Source organism: Mustela lutreola, chromosome 3 (genome assembly GCF_030435805.1).
Source record: "Mustela lutreola isolate mMusLut2 chromosome 3, mMusLut2.pri, whole genome shotgun sequence".
NCBI lineage: Eukaryota > Metazoa > Chordata > Mammalia > Carnivora > Mustelidae > Mustela > Mustela lutreola.
The window spans coordinates 182,109,685-182,123,768 of NC_081292.1; the positions used below are offsets into that span (position 1 = coordinate 182,109,685).

General features: G+C 49.7%; 1 protein-coding gene across 6 annotated transcripts; it reads left to right on the forward strand.

The window, feature by feature from the left end:
- The first annotated feature begins 8,462 nt into the window (after window positions 1–8,462).
- On the forward strand, window positions 8,463–13,433 carry LOC131827419 (receptor-type tyrosine-protein phosphatase-like N). 6 transcript variants are annotated; one of them, XR_009352015.1, is made up of 6 exons: window positions 8,463–8,648; window positions 9,566–9,616; window positions 9,790–9,894; window positions 10,901–11,033; window positions 11,273–11,312; window positions 11,424–11,942. XR_009352015.1 is itself a non-coding variant. In XM_059167971.1 (5 exons), the coding sequence occupies exons 1-4, from the start codon at window positions 8,531–8,533 to the stop codon at window positions 10,999–11,001; spliced, it is 375 nt and encodes a 124-aa protein (XP_059023954.1). In that variant the 5' UTR covers window positions 8,463–8,530; the 3' UTR covers window positions 11,002–11,033; window positions 11,273–11,961. The 6 variants fall into 6 exon arrangements, 4 of the variants coding, with proteins under 4 accessions (XP_059023954.1, XP_059023955.1, XP_059023953.1 ...); XR_009352014.1 differs by having other exon boundaries at window positions 10,901–11,312; window positions 11,424–12,647; XM_059167971.1 differs by having other exon boundaries at window positions 11,273–11,961.
- The last annotated feature ends 651 nt before the right edge of the window (window positions 13,434–14,084 follow it).

Consider the following 14,084-nt stretch of genomic DNA (forward strand, 5'->3'; position numbering starts at 1 on the left):
ACACACCCCTTTCCTGGCCCCCCTCCCTGTGTCTCACATCCCCACAGCCCCACGGGTGTTTCCCTCCACCTCCCAAACGAACTCCTTGCACTTGGATTTCTCAGGTCCGCTGCTGGGGGAGCTTAAACTAGGCTGGTGTTCCTTTGAGAACTGGAATAAGACAGGGACGCCTGGTTTTCTATTTCCAGTCAACATTGTACTGTTGGTCTCTAGCTTGATGAAAAAGTGATACAGAGGATAAAAGGAGCACTGAAAGGAGAGGAGCAAACGTCCTTTTGATATGACTTATTACATAGAAAACCCAAAGGCTGTATTACTTGAATTAATAAGAGTTTACCAAAGATAGCTGGCTGAAAAATCAATATACTAAAATTAATTCTATTTATTTAGACCAGCAATGGATAGTTAGAAAACGAAAAATTTAAAAGGACAACTTCTACGAAGCAAAAGTACCTACGAATAAGTACTAAAAGATTTCCATAGAAGAGGTCCAATAATTTGGAAGATAGGTGTTATTTGTGGATATGAAAAATCAATATTGTGAAAATACTGGTTATCCTTCAAATTCATACATAGACTCAGTGCAATCCTAATAATGTAATGGGTTTGCTTCTCTCTACTTATAAATAATGGAAGTTGACATGTGGACTCTATAATATATATAGAAATAGCTACAACACTTTGAAGACAATCACCTTATCAATTATCAAAGCTTATTACAAAACTGATTAAGACTCTATCAATTGGTTCAAGGGTTGATTGACCAGTAGAACCAACAGAGACAAGTGAGTATCTGACACTTGATTTATGATGTAAGTGGCAATTCAGATGATCTTTTCAATAAACTGTGCTATGAAAATTGGATATCCACATGGAAAAATTAAGTTGGAACCCTCCCTCCCACAATATGCAAAGTTGATTGCAAATGGATTTTAGATCTAAATAGAGATGGCAAGTAAATAAAGCTTTTAGAAAATATTAAAGGGGAGTACCAGGGAACCTGGGTCGCTCGGTGGGTTAAAGCCTCTGCCTTCAGTTCAGGTCATGATTCCAGGGTCCTAGGATTGAGCCCCGCTCAATCTGCTCAGCGGGGAATCTGCTTCCCCCCGCCCTCTCTGCCTGCCTTTCTGCCTACTTGTGGTCTCTGTCTGTCAAATAAATAAATAATCTTTAAAAGAAAAAAAAAAAAAAAGGGAGAGTCTATGATCTCGGTTGGGGAAGATTTAAATAGGATACAAAGAACACCAGCATAGAGGAAAATATTGACATATTTGACCTCATCGAAATTAAGACATTAAGAGGATTAAGGACGCTTATTTGCAACACATGCAATTGACATAGAGCTCCTATTCAGAGTACATAAGACCTACAGACAGTAAGAAAAGTCAGATATCTAAAAGAATGGGCAAAATAAGTGGGCACTCCATAATAAAAAGCCATTAAATATATGAAAACGTGCTCTTCTTCCACAGTCATCAGAGAAATGTTGGGTTGAATCATGAAATTGTTTATGTTTGACTATTTTGACCTACAAAATGGCAATTTCATGTGGTTTAATATAAATTAAAACCACGGGTCACCATTACACACCCTATCGTAATATACGCGGTTTTAAAATTTTAAAATCTGATAATACCGAGTGTTGGTAAGGATGTGGAGCAACAAGAAGTCTCAGACAATGTCAGTGCAAATGTAAAGTAACAACAGTTTGGGACGTCAGTTCAGCGTTAGCCTTGTTGGCGCAGCTACTCCACTCCCCCAGACCACCTCCGTAGAACTGAGATAAGGAAACTGAAGGACTCCGTAAAAATCTACGTTTTGCTCCCTTTCCTGCTTCTCTTCCTGCTAAGACCATACACCCACTTACACATGCTGTGTAATGCAAACAGCATATGCCCTCCTTGGAGGGGACAAAGAGTTAATGCTTTTTTTTTTTTTAAGATTTTTAAAATTTATTTTTAAGATTTTATTTATTTATTTGACAGAGAGAGAGAACACAAGTAGGCAGAGAGAGAGGAGGAAGCAGGCTCTCTGCCGAGCAGAGAGCCCTATGCGGAGCTCAATCCCAGGACTCTGGGATCATGACCAGAGCTGAAGGCAGAGGCTTCAATCCACTGAGCCACCCAGGCGCCCCTAAATTTATTTTTGAGACAGAGAGATCACAAGTAGGCAGAGAGGCAGGCAAAGAGAGAGGGGAAAGCAGGCCCCCGCTGAGCAGAGAGCCCGATGTGGGGCTCAATCTCAGGACCCTGAGATCATGACCTGAGCCGAAGGCAGAAGCTTAACCCACTTAGCCACCCAGGCACCCCAAGTTAATGCTTTCTTTAGACTAGCTAACATCTAAGCAAGGACCAGATGAGAATGACCGGAGGAAGCCCTCCTATGCATATTCCAGACAACCCACACTAGCCATCTCAATGCCAAGTCCCCCAGCTCCAAGTCCCCCAGCTCCTGGGCCCTTGTCTTTGTTCCAGCCGGTTCCTGGATGCTTGAGAGGACATGTACACTGGACCACAGTCCTCAATAAATACCCTTGGGTCTCAAGCAAAGAGGAGACTCTCTTTTTTCCTTTCTGAGTCTCCTAGACACTCTGAACCTTCACTCTCTCTCTGCCCTCGGTAAACTCTGCTTTCATCTCCTGCTGGCTTACATTTGATTTTTACCTGCACGCAGCCAGGAATCCCCTTGGCTGGTCCTGTGGGACCTCTTCTGGGTCCCTGGCCCCAGCCTGCTGGCATCAGAAGCATTTGCATGTGCACCACAAATATTCACAGCAACTGTTCCTAAGATTCCCAAACTGGTAACAACCCCAGGGTCCATACACAATACAGTAGATACTGGGAGAGATGCCAGTTTTGTGGGGGCTGAAACATACAATTTGGGGGACCCTCTTTAAGTAGAAGAATACAAAATTACAGATAAGAATTTAGTATGAAAGCAAATATCTCATAAGAATGAGGACAAACAGGGGCCCCTGGGTGGCTCAGTCTGTTGGGCATCTGCCTTTGGCTCAGGCCAGGATCTCAGAGTCCTGGGATCAAGCTCCACATTGAGCACCCTGCTCAGTGGAGAGTCTGCTTCTGCCTCTCCCTCTGTCTGCCACTCCCCCTGCTTGTACTCTCTCTCTGTCTCTCTCTGTGTCAAATAAATAAATAAATAAATAAATAAAATCTTTAATTAAAAAAAAAAATGAGGACAAACATAAAAGCCACATGACCATTTCAATAGATGCAGAAAAAGCAGACCAAATCCAACATCCTTTCTTTAAAAAAAAGTCACACCCAGGGGCGCCTGGGTGGCTCAGTGGGTTAAGCCTCTGCCTTCGGCTCAGGTCATGGTCTCGGAGTCCTGGCATCGAGCCCCGCATAGGGCTCTCTGCTCGGCAGGGAGCCTGCTTCCTCCTCTCTCTCTGCCTGCCTCTCTGCCTGCTTGTGATCTCTCTCTGTCAAATAACTAAATAAAATCTTAAAAAAAAAAAAAAAAAAGTCACACCCAGAAATAGGAGGGAACTTCCTAACCTGATAAAGGGTATCCATGAGAAACCCACAGATAAACATCATACTCAGTGATGAAGGACTGAAAGCCATCCCCTTAAGGATCAGGCACAAGGCAAGGAAGTCTGCTCTCACCAATTTTAGTCAACATTAGACTGGAGCTTCTATCCAGGGCAGTCAGGCAAGAAAAAGCATAGCTAGAATGAGAAAATATAGTATAACAAGTTACTTTTGCAAATCATATAAAAATATTTGATCATGTGAACATATGGCTAGCGCTCCTCCCAGAGCCTTGGAAGGAATCTGGGAAGAGGAGGACCCCAAAGGCTGGAGGTTCTTCAGCTTCTGGATCCTAGTGTAAAGTTATCACACAACGGAAGACTATAAAGCAATGAAAATGAATACAATAGTGTCTCATTTGATGATATGGGTAAATCTTTAAAGTATAATGTTCAGAGAGGGCACCTGGGTGGCTCAGTTGTTAAACATCTGACTGCAGCTCAGGTCATGATCTCGGGGTCCTGGGATCAAGACCCACCTCGGGGTCCCCATTCAGTGGGGAGTCGGCTTCTCCCTCTTCCTCTGCCCCTCCCCTGCTCAAGCATGGGCATGCTCTCTCAAATACATAAAATAAATAAAATACAATGTTGGGACGCCTGGCTGTCTCAGCCAGTAAAGCATGTGCCTCTTGATCTCAGGGAGTTTGAGCCCCACAGTGGGTGTAGAGATTACTTTAAAAAAATCAAATATAGGGTGCCTGGGTAGATCAGTCAGTGAAGCATCTGCCTTCTGCTCAGGTCATGATCTCATGGTCTTGAGATCAAGTCCCATGCTGGGGTCCCTGCCCGGTAGAGAGTCTGCTTGTCCCTCACCCTCTGCCCCACCCCATGCTCACACACACTCTCAAATAAAATCTTTTTAAAAATACAATATGTTGAACAAAAGCAGTCAGCACAAAATAATACATATTGTAATTTAGTGAGTTAAATAGTGTCTCCCCAAAATCGCTGTCTCCCTGGACCCCAAGAACGTGTCCTAATTTGGAAATTGGCTCCTGCAGATGTAATTGGTTAACGTTCTGGGGAGGAAATCCTCCTGGATTAGGGTGGTCTCTAAACCTAATGATCAGTGTCTTTATAAGAAAAAGGAGAGAGAGAGATGTGGACACAGCGGAGATGCCATCACAAGCCAATGAATGCCAGGAGTCCCTAGAAGCTGACCAAGGCAAACAAGGATACTGCACAGAGCCTTTGGAGGGAGCATTGCTCTGCCAACACCTTGATTTTGGACTTCCGGCCTCCTGAACCATGAAAGAATACATTTTTGCTGTAACGACCAAAATGGAGTCTCTCATGTCATGCAGGGGCTTGTGTCAAACAATGACACAAGCAGATAAGGTACTGCTGCTTGGCAATATTGCAGGGACCAGCGTCAGCAGACACTCCAGAACTGATAATGAGAAGAACCAGAGCAGGTCTGTGGGTCCCCGAAACGGGTTAAATCTCTTTAAAAAGGGGAGGATTTGGGCAGCAAACTGTCACAATCTTCAGACATGACCCCTCTTTGACCACTTAAAAAAGACAACTTCCCGATTGATCTCTGAACAGAACCTAGAACTTTCCCTGCTTGAATGTCAGAGGCAGTCAGCGCTGAGAGCTGACCCTGACCCGACCCGGGCCTTATCTCAACCGCGAGCCCACACCCTGACTTTGCGTTTGGTTCACTCCCTTCCTCCACCCTTCTGTTACCTTGCTCGTGGCATGGTTTGTCTTCTGCCTTGCTGTGTATGTTAAGAAGCTGAGTCTAATCACATGGTGAGATGTCACTGAGCTCGGAGTCCTGAACCTGCTTTATAACTACGAATTAACTTTGCTTTATGACTGAATGAAGCTGACATATGTGGGAAGGTACCATGCGTGTGTGCTCCTTTGTAGCGTGTTCCTGACATGTGTTGAAGTCACTACGCTTGTAATTTGTTGCAGGAGCCCTAGGAAGCTAGTCCACCATATAATTACATTTTTAAACACCACTCCTTAGAAACGTGTGCTTAAGTTACACAGTGCATGTCATTGCTACACAATGCATGTCATTGCTGCACAATGACAAAGATAAGGGAGGGAGTTTGTCCCTAAAGTCAGGAGAGTGATTAACATCAGCGAGAAGGAGCGGAGATGGAACCTAGCAAGGACAAGGCAGTGTTTCCGCGGGTCCTGGCAGCGTTCTGTCGCCTGGAGAGCAGGACATGGCTGTTCACAGCCTAATAATCTGTTGAGCTGCACCCTTGCGTCTTCTTCACTTAAATTTACATGGTATTGTTTTTCATAACCACCAGGTAAAATTTCTCATTAAGGGGGGGAGGGGAAGGGAGCACCTGAGTGGCTCAGTCAGTCGAGTGTCCAACTCTTGATCTCAGCTCAAGCCTTGATCTTAGGGTTGTAAGTTCAAGCCCTGTGTTGGGCTCCACGCTGGGCATGGAGCCTACTTAAAAGGAGGAGTGTAGGAATCGTAAGGTCCTCCCATCACAAAAGTTGGCATTAGACACATTCTAAATTGAAAGAGGAGAGGAGGGCACCTGGGTGGCTCAGTGGGTTAAGCCACTGCCTTCGGCTCAGGTCATGATCTCAGGGTCCTGGGATCGAGTCCCGCATCGGGCTCTCTGCTCAGCAGGGAGCCTGCTTCCTCCTCTCTCTCTCTCTCTGCCTGAGTCTCTGCCTACTTGTGATCTCTCTCTGTCAAATAAATAAATAAAATCTTTAAAAAGATTAAAAAAAAAAAAGAAAGAGGAGAGGAGTTCCTCCAAGATGATTGGGTTATTAGATATAAAGAAATGTCCCCTTCTTGCTCAATATACCTGAGAAGGTCAGGATGGGCCCTGGGCAGAGAGTAGATGAGCGGGTCGGTGGGGCTCTCCTGGAAATCCTCTTTCCCTGGCCCGGTTCCCCTTGCTTCCCCCAGGGGGCGCTGCTCTCCACTGAACTCAGCTTCCCGGGACTGGAGGCCACCCACCCCCCTCCCTGGCTACCTTAGCGCCCAGCCTCTTTTCCAGATTTCCATCAGGATGATCACATCCTGAGGGAAGACCCTGTTCCCCGAAAAAGGGTTTTGCAGACTTCAACACAATGATATTGTCTCCTTCCCTGGATAACCACGAGGAGGCACAGTACTAGAGGCCCATGCCTTGCTCTCTACCCCTCTCCCACCACCACTCCTTGAATACCCTCGCAGACAAGAGGCTACCAGGGAGCCTCCGAGGCCGAGTCAGGCTTTGGTCCGGCTTTGGTGAGACTGCCTCAGGGTTCCCCTCTCCCCATCCGGATGGGCAGCCTCTGTGCTCTGGGCCTAGCTGGGGGCTCTCCCCTCTCCCGGATAAGCTGTGAAGCAGGACTCCTCAGTTCTGCTCCTGATGCTCCTCCAGACCAGGCCTGCCCTTCTGGGTCTCAAGGTCTCCCTCCCACCTGTAGGGCTTGGGCTGTGGTGGGAGAATCCCAGGGAGGCCGAAGCTGAGGTGGAGCAGAATTCCATGCCCACCGTGTTTGTGGAGCATGCGCTGTTCTTCCATCCAGCGTCGGATTCCATTCTTACGAGGCTCCCTTACGCGGAGCCCATCTAACGGATGAGAACACTGAGGCAGAGACGTTTCATACCTGTCTCTGGACCCCCACAGTCCCTTTTGTTTGTTCAACAAATATGTACTGAGAGTCTACTCTGAGATGGGTCTGGAGCTAGACCCTGACATGTCCCCCCAGTCCGCTCCCCGCCCTCTTGCAACTACACTCCAAGGAAGAGGCAGAAAGGAACAAGTCACTATAAATTGTGATGTGCGTTGCGGAGGAGAAGAGGGACGGAAGCGAGGCATTAATGCTGCCTAGGGAGAAGAAACACATCTCTGACAGGATGCTGTTTATGCTGAAACAGAGGGACAACCCTGAGGGCAAGGAGAGGAGGAAAGAAGAGCTCGGGCGTTCATGAATGGAGAGGAAACTGGTGTGGCTGGAACACGGAGAGAGGGAGAAGGAAAAGCCTGGAGAGGGAGGGGAGGCTAGGTCATGCTGCGTCTTCTTGGCATGGTGGTGGTGGGGGGGGGTCAACAACTAGTCTGAGGTGTACAGGAAAGCCATGGAAGAGGGGTAAGCAGCGGAGAAACATGCTTCAATTTCTATTTTAGTTAGCTCCTCCAGGTGCATATAAAAGAGATTATTGGGAGGCAAGAGTGGAACAACATGGATTCTAGGCTCCTGGCTCACAGCCCAGTTTATCAGTTACTCCAAGCAACCAGATGGGAAGCAGTCTCAGCAGGTAAGAGATGACGGCCGTGGTAGGGGTCTGGAAAAGACATGGACTGACAGGAGAACATTTTTGCAGGGAGAAAGCTTATCAAGGCCTGGGGTGGCAGGGCGTGGGGTGGGGGGCAATGATAGAAAGGCAGGGTCAGAAGACAGTCATGGCCAGTGTTAAATGAGTGCTTACTATGTGCCAGTCCGGTCCTACTTCTAAATGTTTCCCCAGGGTATTAAACTAATTAATCCTCCTAGAAACACTGTGAACTACATACTAGAATCATCCTCATCTTAGAGGTGACCAGGGGCCCAGAGAAGTTAAAGGGGCTGCCTGCAGGTGCTCGGGCTTGACCCCAGGCAATCTTACCCAGCACACGGTCTTAAGGAGTCCCCAAATAGGGCATCCTACTTCTCAAGAACGGTGCCCAGGTGCTGTTTACCGATTTTCAATCCCACTTGAGACCCACCTCCCCTGTCCCCCACCAATCTTTAATCCTTGGAGAGAAGGAGATGGGGCGATGCTCCTGTCGTGTGTGATGGGGGTGTCTGGAGGGGGTTCTAGAGCGAGGGCAATTATATTCGGAGCAACCCATCTTAAAAGCAGGACTCTGACGCCAAGACCCCAAGAGCTGGGGCTGGGGGCCCTGTTACAAGCTGCGCCGTTGGCCGAGCTGCCGCAGGGGGGCGCTCGCAGCTGTCGTCGGGGTCTGGCCTTGGCCGCGGAGGTTCGCGCGCTGGAGCAGACGCTCGGGAGCAGCCATGCAGCAGCCGGCGCGGCGGGCGCGGGGGGCCCGGGGACCTGTGGGAATGCGTCTGATTCTTTGCTTCCTGCTGTTGAGCAGCTGCCCGGGGGGCTGGCACGCCGTTAGTCCCCACGGTCAGGAGGAAAGCTGGGGGGAGGGCCGGGAAACGGGGATTGCAGGAGCGGTGGGTGTGCGAAGCTCCGGGAACAGTGCGTGGTGGGGAGAGGCCGAGGGCGTCTTGCAGGCGGGGGTGGGGAGGTTTGGAGGGGAGTTGAAAATCGGAAGGTGGAGGTAGGACAAAAAAGAAGCGGGCCCCAAGGGAGGCTGGGGGTTCAGCAGGAGGAATGGAGAGGACCCCCGAGTGGTCCAGGGGATACAGATCCGGGCCACAAGGCCACGGGAGAAACAGCACGCGCTGAGGACCAGGGCGGAGGTGGCTGGAGCTGAGCGGTAGGCAGAAGGAGCCAGGCCTTTCTGGCATCCAGTCCTGATGACCTCGGGGAGATGACTGCGCCCAGCCAGGCCCCTGGGCTTACTTAACCTCCAGCCTGGGGACGCAGGTCTCTGGCGGCTATGGGAGGACGCCTAGCCTTCCCCGCACTCGTGTCCCTCCCTCCTCCTCCACCTGTTCTCCGCCGGTCCTTGACCTTGGAGACCAGTGTGAAGGACTCCATGCGGGCCGGCGCTCCGCGGAGAGCTGGGTGAGTGCGAAGGAGCGGTAGACCCCGTGCAGATGCCGGAACCCTGGGCCTTTTGGATTCTCCCCAACCCCACTCTGTCTACCTGGACTGAGGAGGGTCTGTGTGGTGGAAAGGTCATTCCCCACATCGCGCAGCTGGGTATCCTGTGGCTTCCAGGGTGAGAACCTGGGCTGCCTGCCCTAACAGTCTGAACCCAGGTTCCAGGTTTATTCTTCCAAGGATTCCAGAACTTTTTTCAGCTCCCCACCTGGGAAGCAGCCGAAATTCTTCCCCCATCCCTAGCCTGTTCGCCTGTCTGTCCGTTCAGTTTTTGTAGCCCTCTGAGGCTCTGCTCACTTGTCCATCTACAGGCTGGCTCTTGGGCCGAAGACTCTGCTCTTACCTGGAAGTCTGTGCCAGGGGTGAGTGAGACCCAGTGGATAAAGAGCAAGGGGCAGAGATGAAGGGAGAGCAGATCACCCGGGAAGTGGGAGGGATCTGAGAGTGATGGTGGAAAGGGGACCGCTTTTCTGCAACCCGCACCTCCTGAAGGCTTTTGGCCGTAGTCCCTGCTAATGCCATTCTGTGTCCTTAGGGGGACAGGGCCAAGTGGGAATGCAGCTGGTCAGGTCCCGGCAAGAAGTCACCAGCCTGGCCTTCCCATACTTCCGAGGTGTCCTCCAGCGGCTTGTGCCTCAAGGTGAGCGCAGAAGAGCTGAAAGAGAGAGACTGGGCTGTCAGGTGCAAAGGTGGGGGAAGGGTCCCCAACTTGACATGAAAAACACCTTCCACAAATTTCTCTACCTGAAACTTTCTCATCACACTCGCCGTTGGAGCCTCACCGGGCCAGACCCAGAGCGAGACGGGGTGGGGGTCTCCTAGCCTTTGTGGGGAAGCTGTTCTCACTTGCCTTCTTTAGAGGAGTGCAGTAGAGGCGATTCGAAGTCCCTGGAAGAGGTCAGCATCCAATTCCTTGGGACTAGTCCCATACCCCACCCCACCGTGCTATCCAAGTGCTCAGAGCCACGAATCATGGGGGCTCCAGTCAGACCCCCTCCCCTCCCCCACACCATATTCCAGATTCTGAACTGGGAAGAGTAGGCAGCTCAGAGTATATGGCAAATAGAGGGACGACAGAGGTGGGGTGGAGAGTGGGAGCGGATTTTTGGGGGGAAAGCGTCATACCCTTCTTGGAAACAGGGTTTCATGGTTGCAAGGTTCAGAAGGGAGAGCTGCTTGGAGTTCACATGACTGCTACTAACGATCATGGTGTCTAACGTGCAAGTAATGCCTTAGAGTTTTGAAACCACTGTTCATCCTCAGCTTCATTCAGGCCTCGTAGCAGCACCATTGTTAAACTCACATTTGACCACTTACTGCACACCAAGCACCGTGCTAAGAAACTTACATGGATTATCTCCTGTAATTCTCTCAACAATGGTTCATCGTTCCACGGATGAGAAAACTGAAGCTCGGCCAATTTAATTAAGTTTCCCAGGGCCACAGAACTAGGAAGAGCAGGGATTCCAATGCCGAGGTGGGCAGAAGGCAAACTCCTGGACCCTAGCCCATCTCTGGATCCTTCCGGTGCCCTGTGGTCCTTATGCTTGGGCGAAAGCAGAAATTCTAATCACACTCTGGTTTCTGGGGTGGGCCAATCCAGCTGTTCCAAGTGTCACCTCACGCTCCTCCCTTTCTTCCTGCAGGACTGTTCTGGAAGGATGACATCCCTCAAAAAGTGAAGACCCAGAAGATGGAGTACATGCCCAGGCTCCATGCCTCAGAGACCTGCCTGAGAGAGGGGTAGACAGCCTTTTCCACCAAAACCACCACGCCAAGGTGTGTGAGACCTGCGGTCTGTCCACACTGCGTGTGACCGATAGACAGAAGGACTGGGAAGGGAAGGAGTGTCAGGGCTGTAGGTAGGAGGCGTCAGACGTCCAGTGAATAAAATGGAGAGAGCGCCTGTCTGATTTCCGCCTGACGCAATCCCATGATCCTAGTGTGGTCTGCAAAGGGAGGGGGTTGGGTCACATGGCCACTGCTTGGTATTCCCTGACTTAGTCTTTGTCTTCTAGGGGCAAGTGCAAAGAGAAATTCTGACTGTTGTTCCCTAAGGTGAGGGGCCCTCAGGAATTTAGAAATTCTTCATTTGGGTCCCATCTCTTTTCCTCTGGGCCTTTTCACCATTTCCTCTTCACCTTTGACTCCTGCCTTCCTTCCCCTCAGAGCCCAGTGATCAAGGTGAACAAGGAACAATGCTTGGACTAGGAAATGGTTTCAGAGTTCCAGACCCAAGAGATGAGCACTGCAGGTGAGGGCCTGGCCTTGTCTAGGAAGGCTGAGCCTACCAAGGGCCTGTGTATAGAGGGAGGCAGGGTAAAGGAGGGAATAGACGTTGGTTGATAAGGGATGACAAGACTTCACTGAGGCTGATGGAGAACCTTCTGGAAGAGAGGGCCTGGAGGATGGAAGAGAACAGAGCTTTCTGTACAGAGCCAGCCCAATCCTGGTTCTGACGCTGCCCAGCTATGACCTTGGACACCTTCCCTAGGCTCTTCATGTCCCTTCTTCCACATCTGTAAAATGGGAATGGTAATAAAGGCGACCCCTTGGTGGTGCTGTGTGGATTAAAGACAATATACGAAAAACGCCAGTGGTTGCTGGATTGAGGGGAAATCCTCCCTTTCCCCACCAGAGGGCATCCCCACTTTCTCACAGAACTTTCCAGATTTCCCCCAGCTGCGGGGTGCAGGGACTGAGGGGCCTCCAGTGGCTTCTTAAGAAAGACCCAGCACAGGCACAGAGCTTAAAGGGCCCACAGAAATCTACTTTGGAGGTTTTACAACCTAAAAAATAATATGGGCTCTCTGTCTTTCTAAGAAAATTTTGAGTATGACATGACCCTAAGCTTCACCTTGCCCATCCATCCATCCAACCATCCATCCCTATGTATCTATGTAAATTTCTCTTTCCCTATACACACACATACATACATATATACAGATACCTCTATATATAAATCTAAAGCGACGACCATCACACCTACCTACTTATAGACCCCAGGGAAATTAAGGGAAATTAAGAGACACTCCTCTGATAATACAGGCTTCACCATGTTGCCAGTGCATGTCCTAACCCCTGCATCTGTGCGTCTAAGGACACAGCTAAGCATAATGTTCAATTCATCGTCTGCGACGATCCTTAAATGGGACAGTACTCAGAACCCCTCACATCCAGCCTCCCCTTTGCTCTTCTCTGTGGTGTGAAAGAAGTCACCTGGGGAAAAAGCTCTCAGGCATCCCTTTGGATACTTGAGCTCTTGGGAGCCCAGGAAGAAAACTACTCACCTCTTGGTTATCATCCATCTTTCCAGCTGAGAACCTGAGTGGGCAGGCCTGGAGCAGGGCCAGACCTGGTCTCCTGACACCACCTTCCCCACCCCAGCCCCACCCTTTGTCTTCAGGGCCCCCGGTAGAGGGTGGGCTGCTTCGCACATCCGCACATCCGACTTCTCCACATTAATGAAAGCCTGAGGAGGTGACATTTGGACTTTGACCTAAGGGACACAAGGAAGCAGCCCCAGGAAGTCTGAACAGACAGTAGGCTTGGTACTTTCCCAATTGCTCCTATTTCTGAGGATCAAAGGAGTTAAGTGGCTTGAGAAATATTAAGCTTGAGGCATGGGATGCCCAGGGTTTAGCGGGATTGAGCAGTGGTGGCCAGTCCCCTTCTCCCAGCAGCAAAGTGATCACAGGTATCAGAATGTTAAACGTGCAAATCTTGTAGTCACAGAATTCTCTGTGTAGGTTCTTGGGCTTGAGATTGGCATGACTGCTCTGTAGGGGATCCTAATGCTCAGAGGGTACCATATACCTCAAAGGCAGAGCAAGGTTCCAGGCCTGCCAAACCCTAGGTCTGGAAGGATGTAGATGGAAGAGAGACCAAGAAGACACTGCGGGTGGGGATGGCTGCCCGTCCAGCTGTGATTCCATCTTGCCTTTCATCTGCCTTAGAAATGATCTGTGAGGGGAGGAGTGGTCAGAATCCAGGCATTGGGAGCAACCAGGGCTCTGCTCTCCGAATCCCACATCCCAACCTTCCCCCTGTTCTGATCTCACCTCTCTCACCTCGGAGGCTCCAGTCTGTTCCAAACCCTACCTGTCCTGGCTCCAGACAAGTCTATAGAGTTTGCTTGAAAATAGGCTTTAATGATCCAAATTTGGGTCAGACCAAAGTTGTCCTTTCTAAAAAAAAAAAAAAAAAAAGTTTTTATGGGGTGCCTGAGTGGCTCAGTGGGTTGAAGCCTCTGCCTTCGGCTCAGGACTTGTGATCTATCTGTTAAATAAATAAATTTTTTAAAAAAGATTTTATTTATTCATCTGAGAGAGACACAGAAATACAGCACAAGTGAGGGGAGAGGCAGAGGGAGAGGGCGAAGCAGACTCCCCACTGAGCTGGGAGCCTGACATGGAGCTCAATCCCAGGACCTGGAGACCGTGACCCAAGTTAAAGGCAGACGCCCAACCATCTGAGCCACCCAGGTGCCCCTGAAACTGTCCTTCTTGAACATCAAGACTGTGTGGGGGATGGGAAGCCTCCCCTTAGGCCTCAATCAGCTGTGAGGTTGTGACTCGTGACTCATGACTCAGACTAGGGAATGGCTCAAAGCCAGTCTAAAATGGGAAGAAACAAGGAATTTTCAATGAATACTCTGAGGCAGGGATTGCAACTCCTTTTCCCACCCCTCCCCACCAAATTCAGAGCAGGTTTCCATGGCAGTCTTGATGTGAATAAGGTCTGAGACAAGGGACTCTGGTGCTCTCAGACCACAGGCCTTTCCCGGTCCCCATCTTTAATCTTATCTCCTTCCAGGGATTTTCCATGAAA

Bases quoted from the DNA above. Each gene is read 5' to 3' on its own strand.
- LOC131827419 (XM_059167970.1), top strand. From the start codon at position 8,531: ATGCAGCAGCCGGCGCGGCGGGCGCGGGGGGCCCGGGGACCTGTGGGA. The intron at 8,649-9,565 runs GTCAGGAGGAAA...GTCCATCTACAG, and splicing joins GCACGCCGTTAGTCCCCACG to GCTGGCTCTTGGGCCGAAGA. The intron at 9,617-9,789 runs GTGAGTGAGACC...CTGTGTCCTTAG, and splicing joins CCTGGAAGTCTGTGCCAGGG to GGGGACAGGGCCAAGTGGGA.